General features: G+C 42.9%; 1 protein-coding gene across 1 annotated transcript; it reads right to left on the bottom strand.

The window, feature by feature from the left end:
- Positions 1–4,743: 4,743 nt before the first annotated feature.
- On the bottom strand, positions 4,744–5,874 carry LOC120031814 (involucrin-like). The gene has a single exon (XM_038977635.1). It carries the CDS (start codon positions 5,872–5,874, stop codon positions 4,744–4,746), a length of 1,131 nt encoding a protein of 376 aa, XP_038833563.1.
- Positions 5,875–14,651: the final 8,777 nt, after the last annotated feature.

The following is a 14,651-nucleotide window of genomic DNA, read 5'->3' as shown; positions in this document are numbered from 1 at the left end:
TATCAAGGTTAGTCAAAAATTATATATCTTTTACTGGTTTGTTACGATCGCTAACTTTTACTGCTGGGAAATGGCTTGTGTTTCTGGCTATTGTGGTAAGCTAATATAACGCTATATTGTGTTTTCGCTGTAAAACACTTAATAAATCGGAAATATTGGCTGGAATCACAAGATGCCTGTCTTTCATTTGCTGTACACTATGTATTTTTCAGAAATGTTTTATGATGAGTAATTAGGTATTTGACGTTGGTGTCTGTAATTATTATGGCTGCTTTCGGTGCAATTTCTGATTGTAGCTGGAATGTAAACTATGATTTATACCTGAAATATGCACATTTTTCGAACAAAACATAGATTTATTGTATAACATGTTATAAGACTGTCATCTGATGAAGTTGTTTCTTGGTTAGTTTGGTTGGTTCTTGGTTAGTTAGGTTGGCTTTGTGCATGCTACCTGTGCTGTGAAAAATGTCTGTCCTTTTTTGTATTTGGTGGTGAGCTAACATAAATATACGTGCTGTTTTCGCTGTAAAACATTTTAAAAATCGGACGTGTTGGCTGGATTCACAAGATGTGTACCTTTCATTTGCTGTATTGGACTTGTTAATGTGTGAAAGTTAAATATTTTAAAAAAATATATTTTGAATTTCGCGCCCTGCACTTGAGCTGGCTGTTGTCATATTGTGGGCGGCCTCGGGCTGCAGCCATAAGAAGTTAACAAAGTCTACACTGTATTTCTGATCAAGTTGCTGTTATTTTAATGGACAAAACATGTGCTTTTCTTTCAAAACAAGGACATTTCTAAGTGTATATTTTAATTCAGTAGTACAATAACCAAGAGTAAGTCGGGGCTACTTACAGTACTTTATACTCTGAGTGCACTGTGATAAACACACAGATTCACACACAGATTGTGTCCTCTCTCTGCGCCATATGGGGATGAAACAAGATCTGTTGCTCAGCTTCCAGACTGATTATCACATTTAGCCCAGTGTAAGAAAAGAAAATATTAGCTTTAGCTTGCAGGTGTGTGTTATATGTGTGGCAGAGAGAGGCGGGTGGGGCTAATGCAAGAAATCCCTCTCCTTTGAAAGAAATTGGGAGAAAGTGACAGAGCAAGTGAGAGATGAACAGATAGTGAGGGAAGCAAAGAAAGAAAGAGGGGGAGTGAGAAAGAAAAAGAGAGAAGGACAGGGCTAAAGGATGGGGCAGTATTTTCTCAGTGCACAGATGGCGGTGCTCTCAGAGGGTAATGCCATGGCACTCAGAAGAGGGCTAAGGACATGGAGGAGAGGGGTGAGGAAAGGCTTGATGCCAAAGGAACATGGGTGACAGTTTCTGGGGGTATGGAACAACCAGTTCCCCTCCAGCGTTGGCATCTCTCCGGTCACCAGAGCAAGAATGACATCACTGCGGCATGGGGGGTGGGTGTGTGTGTGTGTGTGGGAGGGGGGGTACAGGTCGGGGGGTCTGACACCTCCTATCTAGATTAGGAGGTGATAATTGGCTTGGCAGCAGCTTCAGTTACACACACGCACACACTTACCACCAACCACCAGACTCTAATGAAAAGAGCACACAGGTTGTTCAACCATTTCATCACTCCTGTGTACTGTCCTCTCAAAGGCTTCTCAAGGGCTTGTCACTGGAAGCTAGACAGTTGATTAGAAGAGAACATGACTTAAATGGACTCTGGGGGATTTTGATGATATTTCTATATGAAATACTTTAGACAAGTGACTTCATGGTGAAGAGTAGAAAGCTTTGTATTTGCATAGAAGAGGAAAAGAGTAGGATTACGGAAAGAGTGAGAAAAGAGAGGGACTGCCCACAAAAGGAGGTGGAACCTGAGCTGCACTTCCTAACCTCTTGCCAAATGTATGACCATGTTAGAGACACACATTTCCCTCAGATTACACAGACCCAAAAATAATTAGAAAACAGATCCAATTTTGGATCACATCAGTACGTTTTGTGACCTGTTGCCACAAGAAAAGGGAATCCAGTGAAGAACAAACACTATTGTAAACACAACCCATCTTTATGTTGATATATTTTCTATTTGCACATCGTTACAAAAGCCATAATATGACATTTGAAATGTTTCTATTCCTTTGAAACTTGTGAGTGTAATGTTTAATGTTCATTTTTTACTGTTTATTTCACTTTTGTTTATTATCTATTTCACTTGCTTTGGCAATATAACATATGTTTACCATGCCAATAAAGTCCTTTGAATTTAATTTAATTGAGAGAAAGAAAGAAAGCGAGAGAGAGAGAGAAAGAAAGAGTGAAAGAAAGAGAGAGAAAGAGAAATAGAGAGGAGAGAGATGGAGGAGAAAAACTGCTTGTAGTGATAGTGGGAGGGAAAAATATAAACTTTTTCGGGAAAATGCAAGAACATGGCCCTGGTCTACGGTCTGATAATCAGTCTTATCAGCCCTGGGAGAGAGCGCAGAGGACGAAAGGAGGAGGAAAGGAGAGATAAAAAGAAAGAGGACATGGAAGGAGAAATGTATAAAATGAGAGCAAAGGAGGGAAGGACAGCTATAATGATGAAATACGGGGAGGATAGAGCGATTGGATCGTTCGCTTAACTCATACCCATTGAGATGTACCTATTGGCAGGGATTTTCGTACTGTTGTGCGGCACTGGGAATCAGTGACCTCATGTTGATCTAGTTCTAAACCAGTGACAGACGTTGCTGTGATTGGATCGTGTCAGTAAAGCATATGGTATTCTCCCCTATGGGCACTCCCTCCCAAAACGTCTACACTCATCCCACCCCACCCGCATTCAGATCCGGATCTAGCCCATCTGTGGCACTGTCCCTGGGCAGCATGGTGCCCTATGCCCCCTGGGCTCCACAGGTGCTGGCCAACATGTTTTTTCACTCCCCAATGGACAGGATGGTGATGAGCTAATAGGTGAAGGATCCCATGTCCTTATAACGGGCCTTAGGTCCTATCTCTAAACCAAGCAAGACTAAACCCTCTAAACCAAGCAAGACTAAACCCTCTAAACCAAGCAAGACTAAACCCTCTAAACCAAGCAAGACTAAACCCTCTAAACCAAGCAAGACTAAACCCTCTAAACCAAGCAAGATTCAAACCCACTCTTCACCAGCTCCGATCACTACAAATTCTAAGCTAGCTTGTCATTTCGGGAAGGTAACTGTTGACTTCAAAGGAAAGGACAGGGTGATGTCACCACACAAAGCTTTGTGACCCCAGCTAACCCTTATCCCCATGAAGGTCTGTACAGTATGTCCTCTCCACCCTCCTGTAGTCCTTGTCCTTGGTTGTAAATACACAGTATAATGGAATTATTGTGTGTATCAGAGCAGTGTGTATCCGTATGTATGAACAGTGAAGGAGGTCAAGGAATAATGGGTGAGGAGGGAATAGTGGATAAATAAAGGAAATAACTAATTGATCCAACTCTGTGGTATATCAGAGAAGATCAAAGAGAAAGATGGAAAAAAGCATTGGCAACTGGATAGGCACAGTTGATGCTTTAAAACTGAATTTAACATTCCATGTACTGAAAAGGTTAGGACATCTAAACAATTAAGGAGGGGCTGGGAAAAAGCAGAACTAAAATTTCCATGGACATTCTTCTTATTGCCTAGTTAAATAAAGGTTAATTTCTTCTAACTTCTATATGAAAATAAAGACATTGTAAGAGGTGCGTAACTGGCTGCAGGGAAGTCAGGCGCAGGAGAGCAGAAATGGGTAACAACCGGAGCAGTTTAATGATGCAAAACAAACTGCACCCAGAACAAAATACGGGTTGAAATAACCCGTCGCAAACCCATCTGAAGTGCACAATACATTTTACAACAAACAATTTCACACACAGACATGGGGGGAACAGAGGGTTATATGCACGCCAAGTAATGAGGGAATGTAAACCAGGTGTGCGGGAAAACAAGACAAAACAAATGGAAAATGAAAGGTGGATCGGCGATGGCTAGAAGACCGGTGACGTCGACCACCGAACGCCGCCCGAACAAGGAGAGGAACCGACCTCGGCGGAAGTCGTGACAGACATAGCCAAATATTTCACTGGTAAATGCATTTACACAAGAAAAGCTATGATACACATATACTGTACACAATCATTTCAGGGTAAAGTCTAAACCAGTGACAAATAACATTTGATTTGATTTGAGAACAAGATAAGTGTTAGTGAAGGGAACGTTGCTTTATCCTTCTACAGTATATCATATTTGTAAAACAATTACATTTCTCTGTTTCTTAATTTCTCTAAGTCTGAGAAGCGGAGGCCAACAACAAGCTGGAACATTTTGTCTAATTTTTCTCTTCTCCCCTGGATGTTAATGGTAATTCTCCTTTTGATTGCGTCAAACCGCTTTTTCCCACATCGAATTTGTTTTACGTGTGAGGGTGTTGATTGGAAGAAGGTAAAAATACTACATGTAGGGTGTTATGCTAATTAGCCTTTAAACCCTGCTCATGTCAGTTAGCTTCTCTAATTAGCATAGTTCCGACAGGAGCGGGAAGAGTGAGAGAATGGCATGCCATGGGTCTGCAGAACCAAATTAACAGTGTGAAAACAGATATGTTTGAATCTCTCTCTCTACTTGTGAATGAGTCTGTGAGAGTAGAGGGTAGAGAATCGCTGTCTCTCTCTCTCTCTCTCTCTCTCTTCTCTCTCTCTCTTCTCTCTCTCTTCTCTCTCTCTCTCTCTTCTCTCTCTCTTCTCTCTCTCCCTCCCCCCTAGAGATCTCCCTTGGCGACCAGGGGAGATAGCAGGAGTTCTCTCTCCGTCTGATTATTGTTCTGTCTATCAGTGTGTTCTCTGTTGACTGATTGGTTTAGTCTTTCATCGCTGTTTTTCTTTTCATAACATAGATGCGGGTTTGTTGTCTTGATGTTCTGTTTCTGCTTTCCTAGAGTTGCTGGTGTTGTCTTAATGTTCTGTTTCTGCTTTCCTAGAGTTGCTGGTGTTGTCTTAATGTTCTGTTTCTGCTTTCCTAGAGTTGCTGGTGTTGTCTTGATGTTCTGTTTCTGCTTTCCTAGAGTTGCTGGTGTTGTCTTGATGTTCTGTTTCTGCTTTCCTAGAGTTGCTGGTGTTGTCTTGATGTTCTGTTTCTGCTTTCCTAGAGTTGCTGGTGTTGTCTTGATGTTCTGTTTCTGCTTTCCTAGAGTTGCTGGTGTTGTCTTAATGTTCTGTTTCTGCTTTCCTAGAGTTGCTGGTGTTGTCTTGATGTTCTGTTTCTGCTTTCCTAGAGTTGCTGGTGTTGTCTTAATGTTCTGTTTCTGCTTTCCTAGAGTTGCTGGTGTTGTCTTGATGTTCTGTTTCTGCTTTCCTAGAGTTGCTGGTGTTGTCTTGATGTTCTGTTTCTGCTTTCCTAGAGTTGCTGGTGTTGTCTTGATGTTCTGTTTCTGCTTTCCTAGAGTTGCTGGTGTTGTCTTAATGTTCTGTTTCTGCTTTCCTAGAGTTGCTGGTGTTGTCTTGATGTTCTGTTTCTGCTTTCCTAGAGTTGCTGGTGTTGTCTTGATGTTCTGTTTCTGCTTTCCTAGAGTTGCTGGTGTTGTCTTGATGTTCTGTTTCTGCTTTCCTAGAGTTGCTGGTGTTGTCTTGATGTTCTGTTTCTGCTTTCCTAGAGTTGTTGGTGTTGTCTTAATGTTCTGTTTCTGCTTTCCTAGAGTTGCTGGTGTTGTCTTAATGTTCTGTTTCTGCTTTCCTAGAGTTGCTGGTGTTGTCTTGATGTTCTGTTTCTGCTTTCCTAGAGTTGCTGGTGTTGTCTTGATGTTCTGTTTCTGCTTTCCTAGAGTTGCTGGTGTTGTCTTAATGTTCTGTTTCTGCTTTCCTAGAGTTGCTGGTGTTGTCTTAATGTTCTTCATACATTGTTTTAGAGTGATGTGAGTCTCTTGGTTGTGTAGCTGTTGCGTTAGTTCAATGTTTCATTTGAGTAAATGAAACATATTGTAGTAGATATACGGTTTGTGAGCTGTATATGACCTCTGCCAATGGTTCAGACCTTCCCAACATGGATGGTAGTAGTTAACTTCAGCAGACCCATCTCAGCCTCTACCATATGCTGCTGATTCTAAAATACTAGCTATCTTTAGCTTTCTGTTCTTCTGTAGCTATCTATATCTCTCTGCCAGACATGTCATAATCACACTCAATCATCAATACCATAAAAAAAAATATATATATATTTGTTAGTGGGGTTATGACCCCTTCAGGCAACAGATTGCTGGACAGCCATATACAAATTCAGACTACCTGTCATTGAACTGTACCTGAACCTATGCATTATACAGTGGCTCTTTCAGGGTAAGTTATGCAAAATGTACTTCCTATTTTCACAGTCAGTTAAGTGTGTAGGTTATTCTGGTGCAAACAGATGGAATCAGAGCTGTTATTGATATTCAGTCAGATGAGTTGTGGTAAGGCGGGTTCCGAGGTTTAGAAGTCTTTAGGATATAACCGGTCATATCGCCCCAGCACTGTGCTGTTGGAGGATTCTAAGCAGAACCAGATGGAGATCTATATATTTCATTTCCCTGGGGCCCGACTGAAACATGTTCTGCTGCAGCACTACTGTCTCCATGTCACGATCGTCTTGAGGATATTGAGTGGACCAAGGCGCAGCGTGTGAAAAATACATGCTCTTTTTATTAGAGACGAGAGAAACACGAAACGAACACTATAACAAAACGAAACAAAACAAAACAACAAACGACCGTGAAGCTACAAACGTAAGTGCAATACAAACTACAAACGTTCTACATAGACAATTACCCACAAACGCATAATGCCTATGGCTGCCTTAAATATGGCTCCCAATCAGAGACAAATGAAAGACAGCTGTCTCTGATTGAGAACCACTCAGGCAACCATAGACATACCTAGACACATTTACTAAACACAACCCCATACACTAAACCCAACACCCCCTTTACCATATAACCACCCAAGACAAGACAAAAACACAAACATTCCCCATGTCACACCCTGACCTAACTAAAATAATAAAGAAAACAAAGAATACTAAGGCCAGGGCGTGACACTCCAGGGATTAATATGAGCTGCCTTTGTGTTTCTAATTAAATGTCTAAAACAACTCATGATAGCTATGAGGTTTGGTGCTCTGTGCAATTGTGTTTGTGTGTGTGTGTGTGTGTGTGTGTGTGTGTGTGTGTGTGTGTGTGTGTGTGTGTGTGTGTGTGTGTGTGTGTGTTACAGTTGCACAGTAGGAACACTGGGTTTATCATTCATGATATTCAGCCCCACAAGCTGTACATTCACAATCTTTTGATTTAAAAGGGCTGTGGCATCACGCACGTTACTCCCACAACTTATGAGAGAGAGAGAGAGAGAGAGAGAGAGAGAGAGAGAGAGAGAGAGAGAGAGAGAGAGAGAGAGAGAGAGAGAGAGAGAGAGAGAGAGAGAGAGCATGTTACGGATACAAGTGTTCTGTGTGTATCCTGTGTGTATTTCTTTTCTCTCCTTCTCCCCTACTCACAGGTGACAATAATCATTCCCCAATCAGTCATCAATCAGTCGCTAATCGGAAGACACCTGCTCCTTTTCCCTTACCCAATCACAGTCCCTTTCCCTTGGTTTAAAACCCCTGTCAGTTGGTTTCTCAGGAGCTCAATCTCTTTGTAACATGCCTTCTGTCTGTAGATCGCTTGTGTGTTTTGCAGCTACATGTCACTTTGTCCCCACCTGTGAGTATTGTTTTGGTTATGGTGTTTGAGTGTTTGTTTGATGGTGGGAAAAGGGGGTAACCAGACAAGTCGCCCTTGGGCTACACTACCCGTAGTTAAACATTGTTAAAAACACTAGTTAGAACTGGGCGGACCACCCCCTGTATTTTTGGTTAGTTAGTTAGCTGTTTGTGAAGTAGGCTAGTCTAGCTTAGGGGTGTTTTTGAATTATTATTCTTTCATTCCTTGGGTCCCGCTCAGCCCCTTTTCCTGCTCCCCCCCATTTACCGTGTGTATATAAATAAACATTTAGTGTTTGACGGTAATTAAGTTGTCTGTGTTATTTGTTCTCACTGTTACGTTTTCACTACAATTTGCATGAGTTGTGTTACGGGTCCCATTACCATCCCCCCCTAGACTGTCGGGCCAAAGGGATTCGTAACAGAGCACAATAAGAGAAAGAATGGAGGGAGGGAAGTGGTAGAGGTATTGAGACAGTGTGTGGGAGCTGAGCTCTGTGGCGTGCAGAGAGGGGATGGTCTCCTACAGCTCTATTGATTTTCTCTGTCTCTGCTCCACAGCGTCCCTCTCTTCTCTCTTCTGCTTCGCCTCAGAGAGAGCGGTTCTCTAACAAAGACCTCAGCGGCCGCCGGCCAACTCTGACCCTTCCCCATCATGGCACTCCATTGGCTCTCCGCTGTGCCGCTGAAAGAACCCTCTGCGTCCAGACACTGACATTTGATTCTGCAGGAATTACTGAGGTCAGCCCCCTCCCCTCCTTTCACCTCCTCTTACCAGTGAGTGTGTGTTTCTGATAATAACAGCATCCAGCATTGTCACTTAAGGTGTAATTATCCTACATGGTGGAGCATCCAATGAGTGTACAAAACATTAATATCACCTGCTCTTTCCATGACAGACTGACCAGGTGAATCCAGGTGAAATCTAGGATGCCTTATTGATGGATTGTGGATGGATTGTGTGTGTGTGCCATTCAGAGGGTGAATGGGCAAGACAAAAGACTGAAATTCCTTTAAATGTGGTATGGTAGTAGGTGCCAGGCGCACCCGTTTGAGTGTGTCAAGAACTGTTTTAAACACTCAACAGTTTCCCGTCTGTATCAAGAATGGTCCACCACCCAAAGGACATCCAGCCAACTTGACACAACTGTGGAAAGCATTGGAGTCAACATGGGCCAGCATCCCTGTGGAACGCTTTTGACACCTTGCTTTTATAATTGGCTGTACAAACAGATAGGGAGACAAGGGAGACAAAGGACTACCGTATGCAGAAGTCAGCGAAAAAGGCAACACAGATCTCCCCATAGAAATGGAATAAGAATACCTGTATGGTAATGTATGTAATGTAATGTGTTAAGCGGGGTGGAACAGGGGAACCCAAGAGCAGACTCAGACGAGGAGACTGGGATGAAGTAACCAAGGTATTTATTGAACCCCAGGGGGGAGATGGAGTGCAGGTCAGGGGAAGCTCGGTTGGGTTACTGGAAACCAGGTGCGGAGGCTGAGGCTGGAACAAGAGGGGTTGAGACAGGGTAAAGCAGATCCGGAGGGGAATCCAAGGGGGTAAAAGAGTGGGGAATCCAGGACAGAGGAGCAGGATAACGAGACGTGGGACAGGAGACAGGCTGTTCTGAGGGCAAAAAAGGGGTGCAAATCAATATTAGGAATGTGTCCTAATGTTTTGGTATACTCAGTGTATATTACATTACATACATTATCATACAGGTATTCTTATTCCATTTCTATGGTGAGATCTGTGTTGGCTTTTTCGCTGACTTCTGCATACGGTAGTCCCTTGTCTCCCTATCTGTTTGAACAGCCAATTATAAAAGCATGTAAACTTAGGTGTTGGAATCAAAAGCAATTAGCGACACACCGGGGTTTAGCCATGGGTTAGGCCAGCTGCTGAGCCAGCGCCAGCAGATCTACACATAGCAACACAGCTAGACAGGTGGGCTTATCGTCACCACAGCCATCTCCATGGCAATCACCATGGAGATCCCCGTTACGACAACCAAATTCATAAATGGAGGGGTCGTAAATCTATTATGATTTTTTTAATGTAATGCATATGTGAGCATGACACACACAAACAGAAACACACACACACACACACACACAATCACACACACCCAAAATACCTCATTATCCCTCTATTTAAAGTACTGCATCTACCTTTAAAGAAAACTCAAGTTCACACAGATGTTAATTGCTGATGCTACCTAGAGTCATAGTTTAACATAATTGCTGGTAATAATGATATTCGATTAGTGAATAATTTGACTGTGGTGCTGCTGAGACTGGTGTGATTGACACAGTGTTGAATAGGGGACTGTGATAGGAATCCTCTCTGGTCTGACTATCCTGGTTGAGACTGGTGGGAAGACAGCCCAGGGATAGACTGGCTCAACTGGGAACAGTGGAAACTGGGATGGGAACCAGTGTGACAGCACGTTGTGTTTCCAGGGGGATTTGAAAATGAATGGAACTTCCAGAGGTGTTTGGTCATGGCTAGAAGGTATCCAGCTTTTGTCAAATTAACATAATATTTGGAGTTTTCGTAGCAGGTTAGAACTCACACAGCAGGTTAGGAGAATGAAAGTAGCAGGTTAGGATAATTACGTAGGTTAAGGTTAGGAAAAGGGTTAGGGTTAGTGTTAGCTAAAATGTTTTAAAAAATGCAACTTTTGACAAAAGGTGGATCCCTTCTAGCCATTACTGTGTTTGTCAACTCCATCCAGCTGAAGCCATAACCTAACTCTATAGGCATCTTACACATCCCCAAGTTTGATCTTTTATACAATGCAATAGGGATTGAAACTACTGGCCAAGGATTTCACGATATGAACATGAAGGAAACAGTAGGATGATATAGGTAAAAGTGAGAACAGTTCAAGGGAGAAAATGGATTTCAATGCCAAACTATTCTCAACGCTTCGGTGCTATTCACTATTTTACATATGCATATCGTTCAGAGTAAGGCAGTAAGGTAAAAACATTTTTAACAAACTGAAGTGGTATATATACTTCAATCCATTGCTGTTTTGGGAACAGTTGAACATATCTCTCTCTCTCGCTCTCTCACACACACGTACACACACACCCTCTCACTGTTTTCTCTGTGCCTTGGGCATCATTTTAACAGAAGCAGATTTTAAGTCAGTGAGGCGAGCATCGATCACAGCCCAACAATTGCCAATATCCTGTCCAGTCAGATAGCATCTCTCTCTGGAAAAAGAAGAGAGTGTGTGTGTTTGTATGCGTGTGCCTCTGTTTGTGTGTGTGCATTACATTGTGTGTCCTATAGAGGGCAGCATAGTGAGCAGGTGTATTGTTATAGTGTGTACTAGAGGGTAATATAATGAATGGTTGTCTCCAGGTCACCGTGACTGCCCTTAGGGCCTCTCACAGACACAGCATACTAATCCACCTGACAGCTTGACAGCAACATGCTATTTATAAAACCTCAAGACACAGTGCTGGATACAGTATGGGTGAATGTTTGTGTGTGTACAGTCGATCTTAGTTCTCCTTTAAAATATGTGTGGCAGGTTGACATTTTTTGGGATTAATTTAGTCCTCTAGGCAGAGATGGGCCAGCTGCCCAGTCAAAATTAGGGTTAAGGTGTGTGTGTGTACAGTCCATCTTAGTTCTCCTTTAAAATATCCCCTCCCCCCAACACAACAGCCAGTCTGTGCAATACAAATGTACAGCAGTGTTTGACCTGCCTTTAGGGTAGCTGACCTCTTTCTCTCTGCGTTACCATGGTACTGAGACTAAATACATGTGACATCTCGTTGGCTTATATAATCCTAACATTCTGCCATCATCAACGTGAAGTTGTGTGTGTGCATGTGTGTGTACTTGATGTTTTGTGTCTGACGTAGGAGCAGAAAGGTCTCTCTTGAAGTAAAATACATTCATAGGATGTGTACATGCATAGGCTAAATAAATCAGATGGAAATGATATACTTTGACCCTTCATCTAATTTGACCCTCCCTGCCCAATATCACCACAGGCTCTCGTCTACGTACCTGCTCTGTAAAGGAAGGTCAACCCCTTTCCATTCCAGAGTCAGAGCTGACGTAACGCTGTTTCGTCCTTTCTTCTCCTCTCTTCTCTCTGTTCTGACATTCTTTGGCATTTGCCTCATGATGCCATCTCAGTCTCCCAACAATTTGAGTTGACAGCCTCCTCACTCCATCCCTGCATGGCTTGGAGGGAGAGAGCGGGGGTAGTTGTCGCTCTCTCTCACACACGCAAACGCACACGCGCACGCGCACACATGCACACACACACACACACACACACACACACACACACCTCATATACATCTAGAGTCAGAAAGCAAACAAATAAACAATCTAATGACAGTTCCTGGAACGGTCGATTCATGCTCATGTTGCTTGAGAAACACACACCCAAACTAAACATCTTTAGTTTAGTCCTGATCCAAGAGACCAACCAGAATTAGCCGCATCACAGAGACTTCCAAGAATCATTACAAGCTCTCATCCTCCTCTACACTCAAATCTCAGAGTAGCCATCAGTCAAACTATTCCGCTGTAATTATGCAAGGCCCAGATATTTTTTTAGGAGTAAATTCGATGAAATGATTGTGATGAGCTATAATTGGATGAAAAAAATCTGCAGGAGCCAGGCATCTCTCTCTCTCTCCATCTCTTCACCCCTCTCTCTCTGGTCCCAGTGTTAGGTTAGTTCTGTAGCCTAATTGCTTTCTTCAGGGGGGGAATTAGCATGAGCTGTCCTGAGTGGGCTGATCTAATGCATAAAGAACAGGAGGGACAGGCAGCCAGAAGCCACAGTGAGGTCTGTCTGGAGATCCTTCATTAACTGTTAAATCACACTATGTGTGATTTTTTTTTTAAAGAATATGATGGCTGCATGTTGTCACTCTTGGGATGTCTTCATCTGGTGCACCAGTCTTTTTTCTCATTCTCTCCATCACCTTGATCCTGGGCTCACCTCCTCCAACTGACTAGTGTGACGACCCTCCCACTCTGTCTGACGAATTCTTTCTCTTTGCTCTTGTTTTCCTTATTAGGATGTCGGCGGGCGGAGCCGGGAGGGTCGTCAGCGAAATGGGACACCTGGGCCCGGGTGTGTCCCGGGATAAATACACCTCTTCCCCATTCATTGAAAAGACTCTGTCCATGCAGACGCTGTTAGATTTGGTTGTGGCATTTTTTGTGACCGTTTTATTTGTTTACTTTGGCACCTTTCATCACCCCTTGTTATCACATCTATGCACGCAACCACTCACTTACACTACTGATTACTGACTACACACACCCGTGTTCATTGTATTTAGGTTATTTCAGTTAATAAATATATTTTTGCTATTCCTTATCTTCGAGCTGGTTCGTGACACTAGCACTCTGCTTTAAACATGGTCAAATAGAAATGATATTGACATCCTTCTTTAGCATCTTTCTTCGTCCTCTTCTCCCTCCTCCCTTTCCTCCTCCTCCAGAGAGACACAACGCAACACCGAGATGGTTGATCTCAACGTCGTTAGCCCCTCTTGGTTCATTGCTGGGGTGTTTAGTTAAACCATCTTATCTAATGGAGTTTATTTCACATTGAGGTCTGTAGTGTTGTTTTGGATTAGAGGCATTCCTTGTGTGTGTGTAGAGGTCTGGTTGATGTGAGAGTTGACAGCGCTGGGCATCAGGCATCAGGCAGGACATGGCCAGCCGTGGGGTCTGCTGCTGTGCTCCTGTTTGTTGTAAAATAAAGCTGGAGACCTAAGGATCTGCAGGGCTGGATGGGGCTGAGGCTGGGAAGAGATGGCTGGTAGAAAACCTACAGTACATCCTGATTTTAGAGTTGAGGACAGGAAATGTGAAATTGTAGTGTTTGAGAGATAAGCAGCACACCTGGTTAAAATAGTATGAACATGTTCAGTGCGTGATATTGGAAATATGTATCTGATTGGATGCGCATAGCTTAATTGGCAGGCCCTCATTGGTTGTTGTCCAGGTTATTCAAGTGTGCTACCTTTGAGAGGGTGCAGATGGACTCAGCTTGGAACCGGCTATGTTGTATCCACTGTCATGTTGGAAATAAACCGTCTTTGTGATGTTAATGCTTAATACTGTTGAGTTTCTCTTTACAATAACTAAAAAGAACCCACTTCCTTTCACCGCGGATGCAACAGATTGACGACAAGGTTTTTGTCTAAAGAGAACAAGAAAGGTTTGAACAGTATTTTGCAGCTAATGGGCTCAAGTACAAGGATGATAAGTCAAAAGCCATTTTTCTGATTTTTGGCAGAAAGACTCACAATTTGTTAATGGACTTACGTGCGCCACAGCAACCAAGTGATAACACGTTGACAGAGTTGGTCGCACTGTTTAAAAGTCACTACGTACCAAGGACAAATTTTATTGCTGAAAGATGCAAGTTTCATGCAAGGAGTCAACTCGAGGGAGAGTCGATTAGTGAGTACTTGGCTAGTTTAAGAAAACTATCAGCCACATGTAAATTAGCTCTGTTTCTTGAAGAGTCATTAAGTGATAGATTGTTTGCGGTATTAAAAGTGCAAAGCTGAGAGACCGTTTTCTGAACGCAGCTCACACAAAATACTTAACATTAGCACTTGCTGTGAAAATGGGATTTTCTTTTGAACTAACAAAGAAAAGTCCAGAGCAGTTTTCAGAAAAGACTTAAAGCAAATGCAGTCGAGAAGAAAAGCGTTGCTAAGAAAATGGAAGGCAACAGGTAAACCATGTTACCGTTGAGCGGGAAAAGGGAAAAATGTTGAGTGTCGGGAGTGCAAGAAGAAAGGACACATAGCCAGGACATGCAGCTCGCTTCAAGTGGGACAGAATGACATGAAGCAAAAGAAATGGAACAAGCACCTGGATGCTACTGAGGGAGATGCCTCCTTACTGGGACTGCAGGAAGACGAGAG

The sequence above is a fragment of the Salvelinus namaycush genome, chromosome 38 (assembly GCF_016432855.1).
Source record: "Salvelinus namaycush isolate Seneca chromosome 38, SaNama_1.0, whole genome shotgun sequence".
NCBI lineage: Eukaryota > Metazoa > Chordata > Actinopteri > Salmoniformes > Salmonidae > Salvelinus > Salvelinus namaycush.
This window is presented reverse-complemented; position numbering and strand designations above follow the sequence as displayed.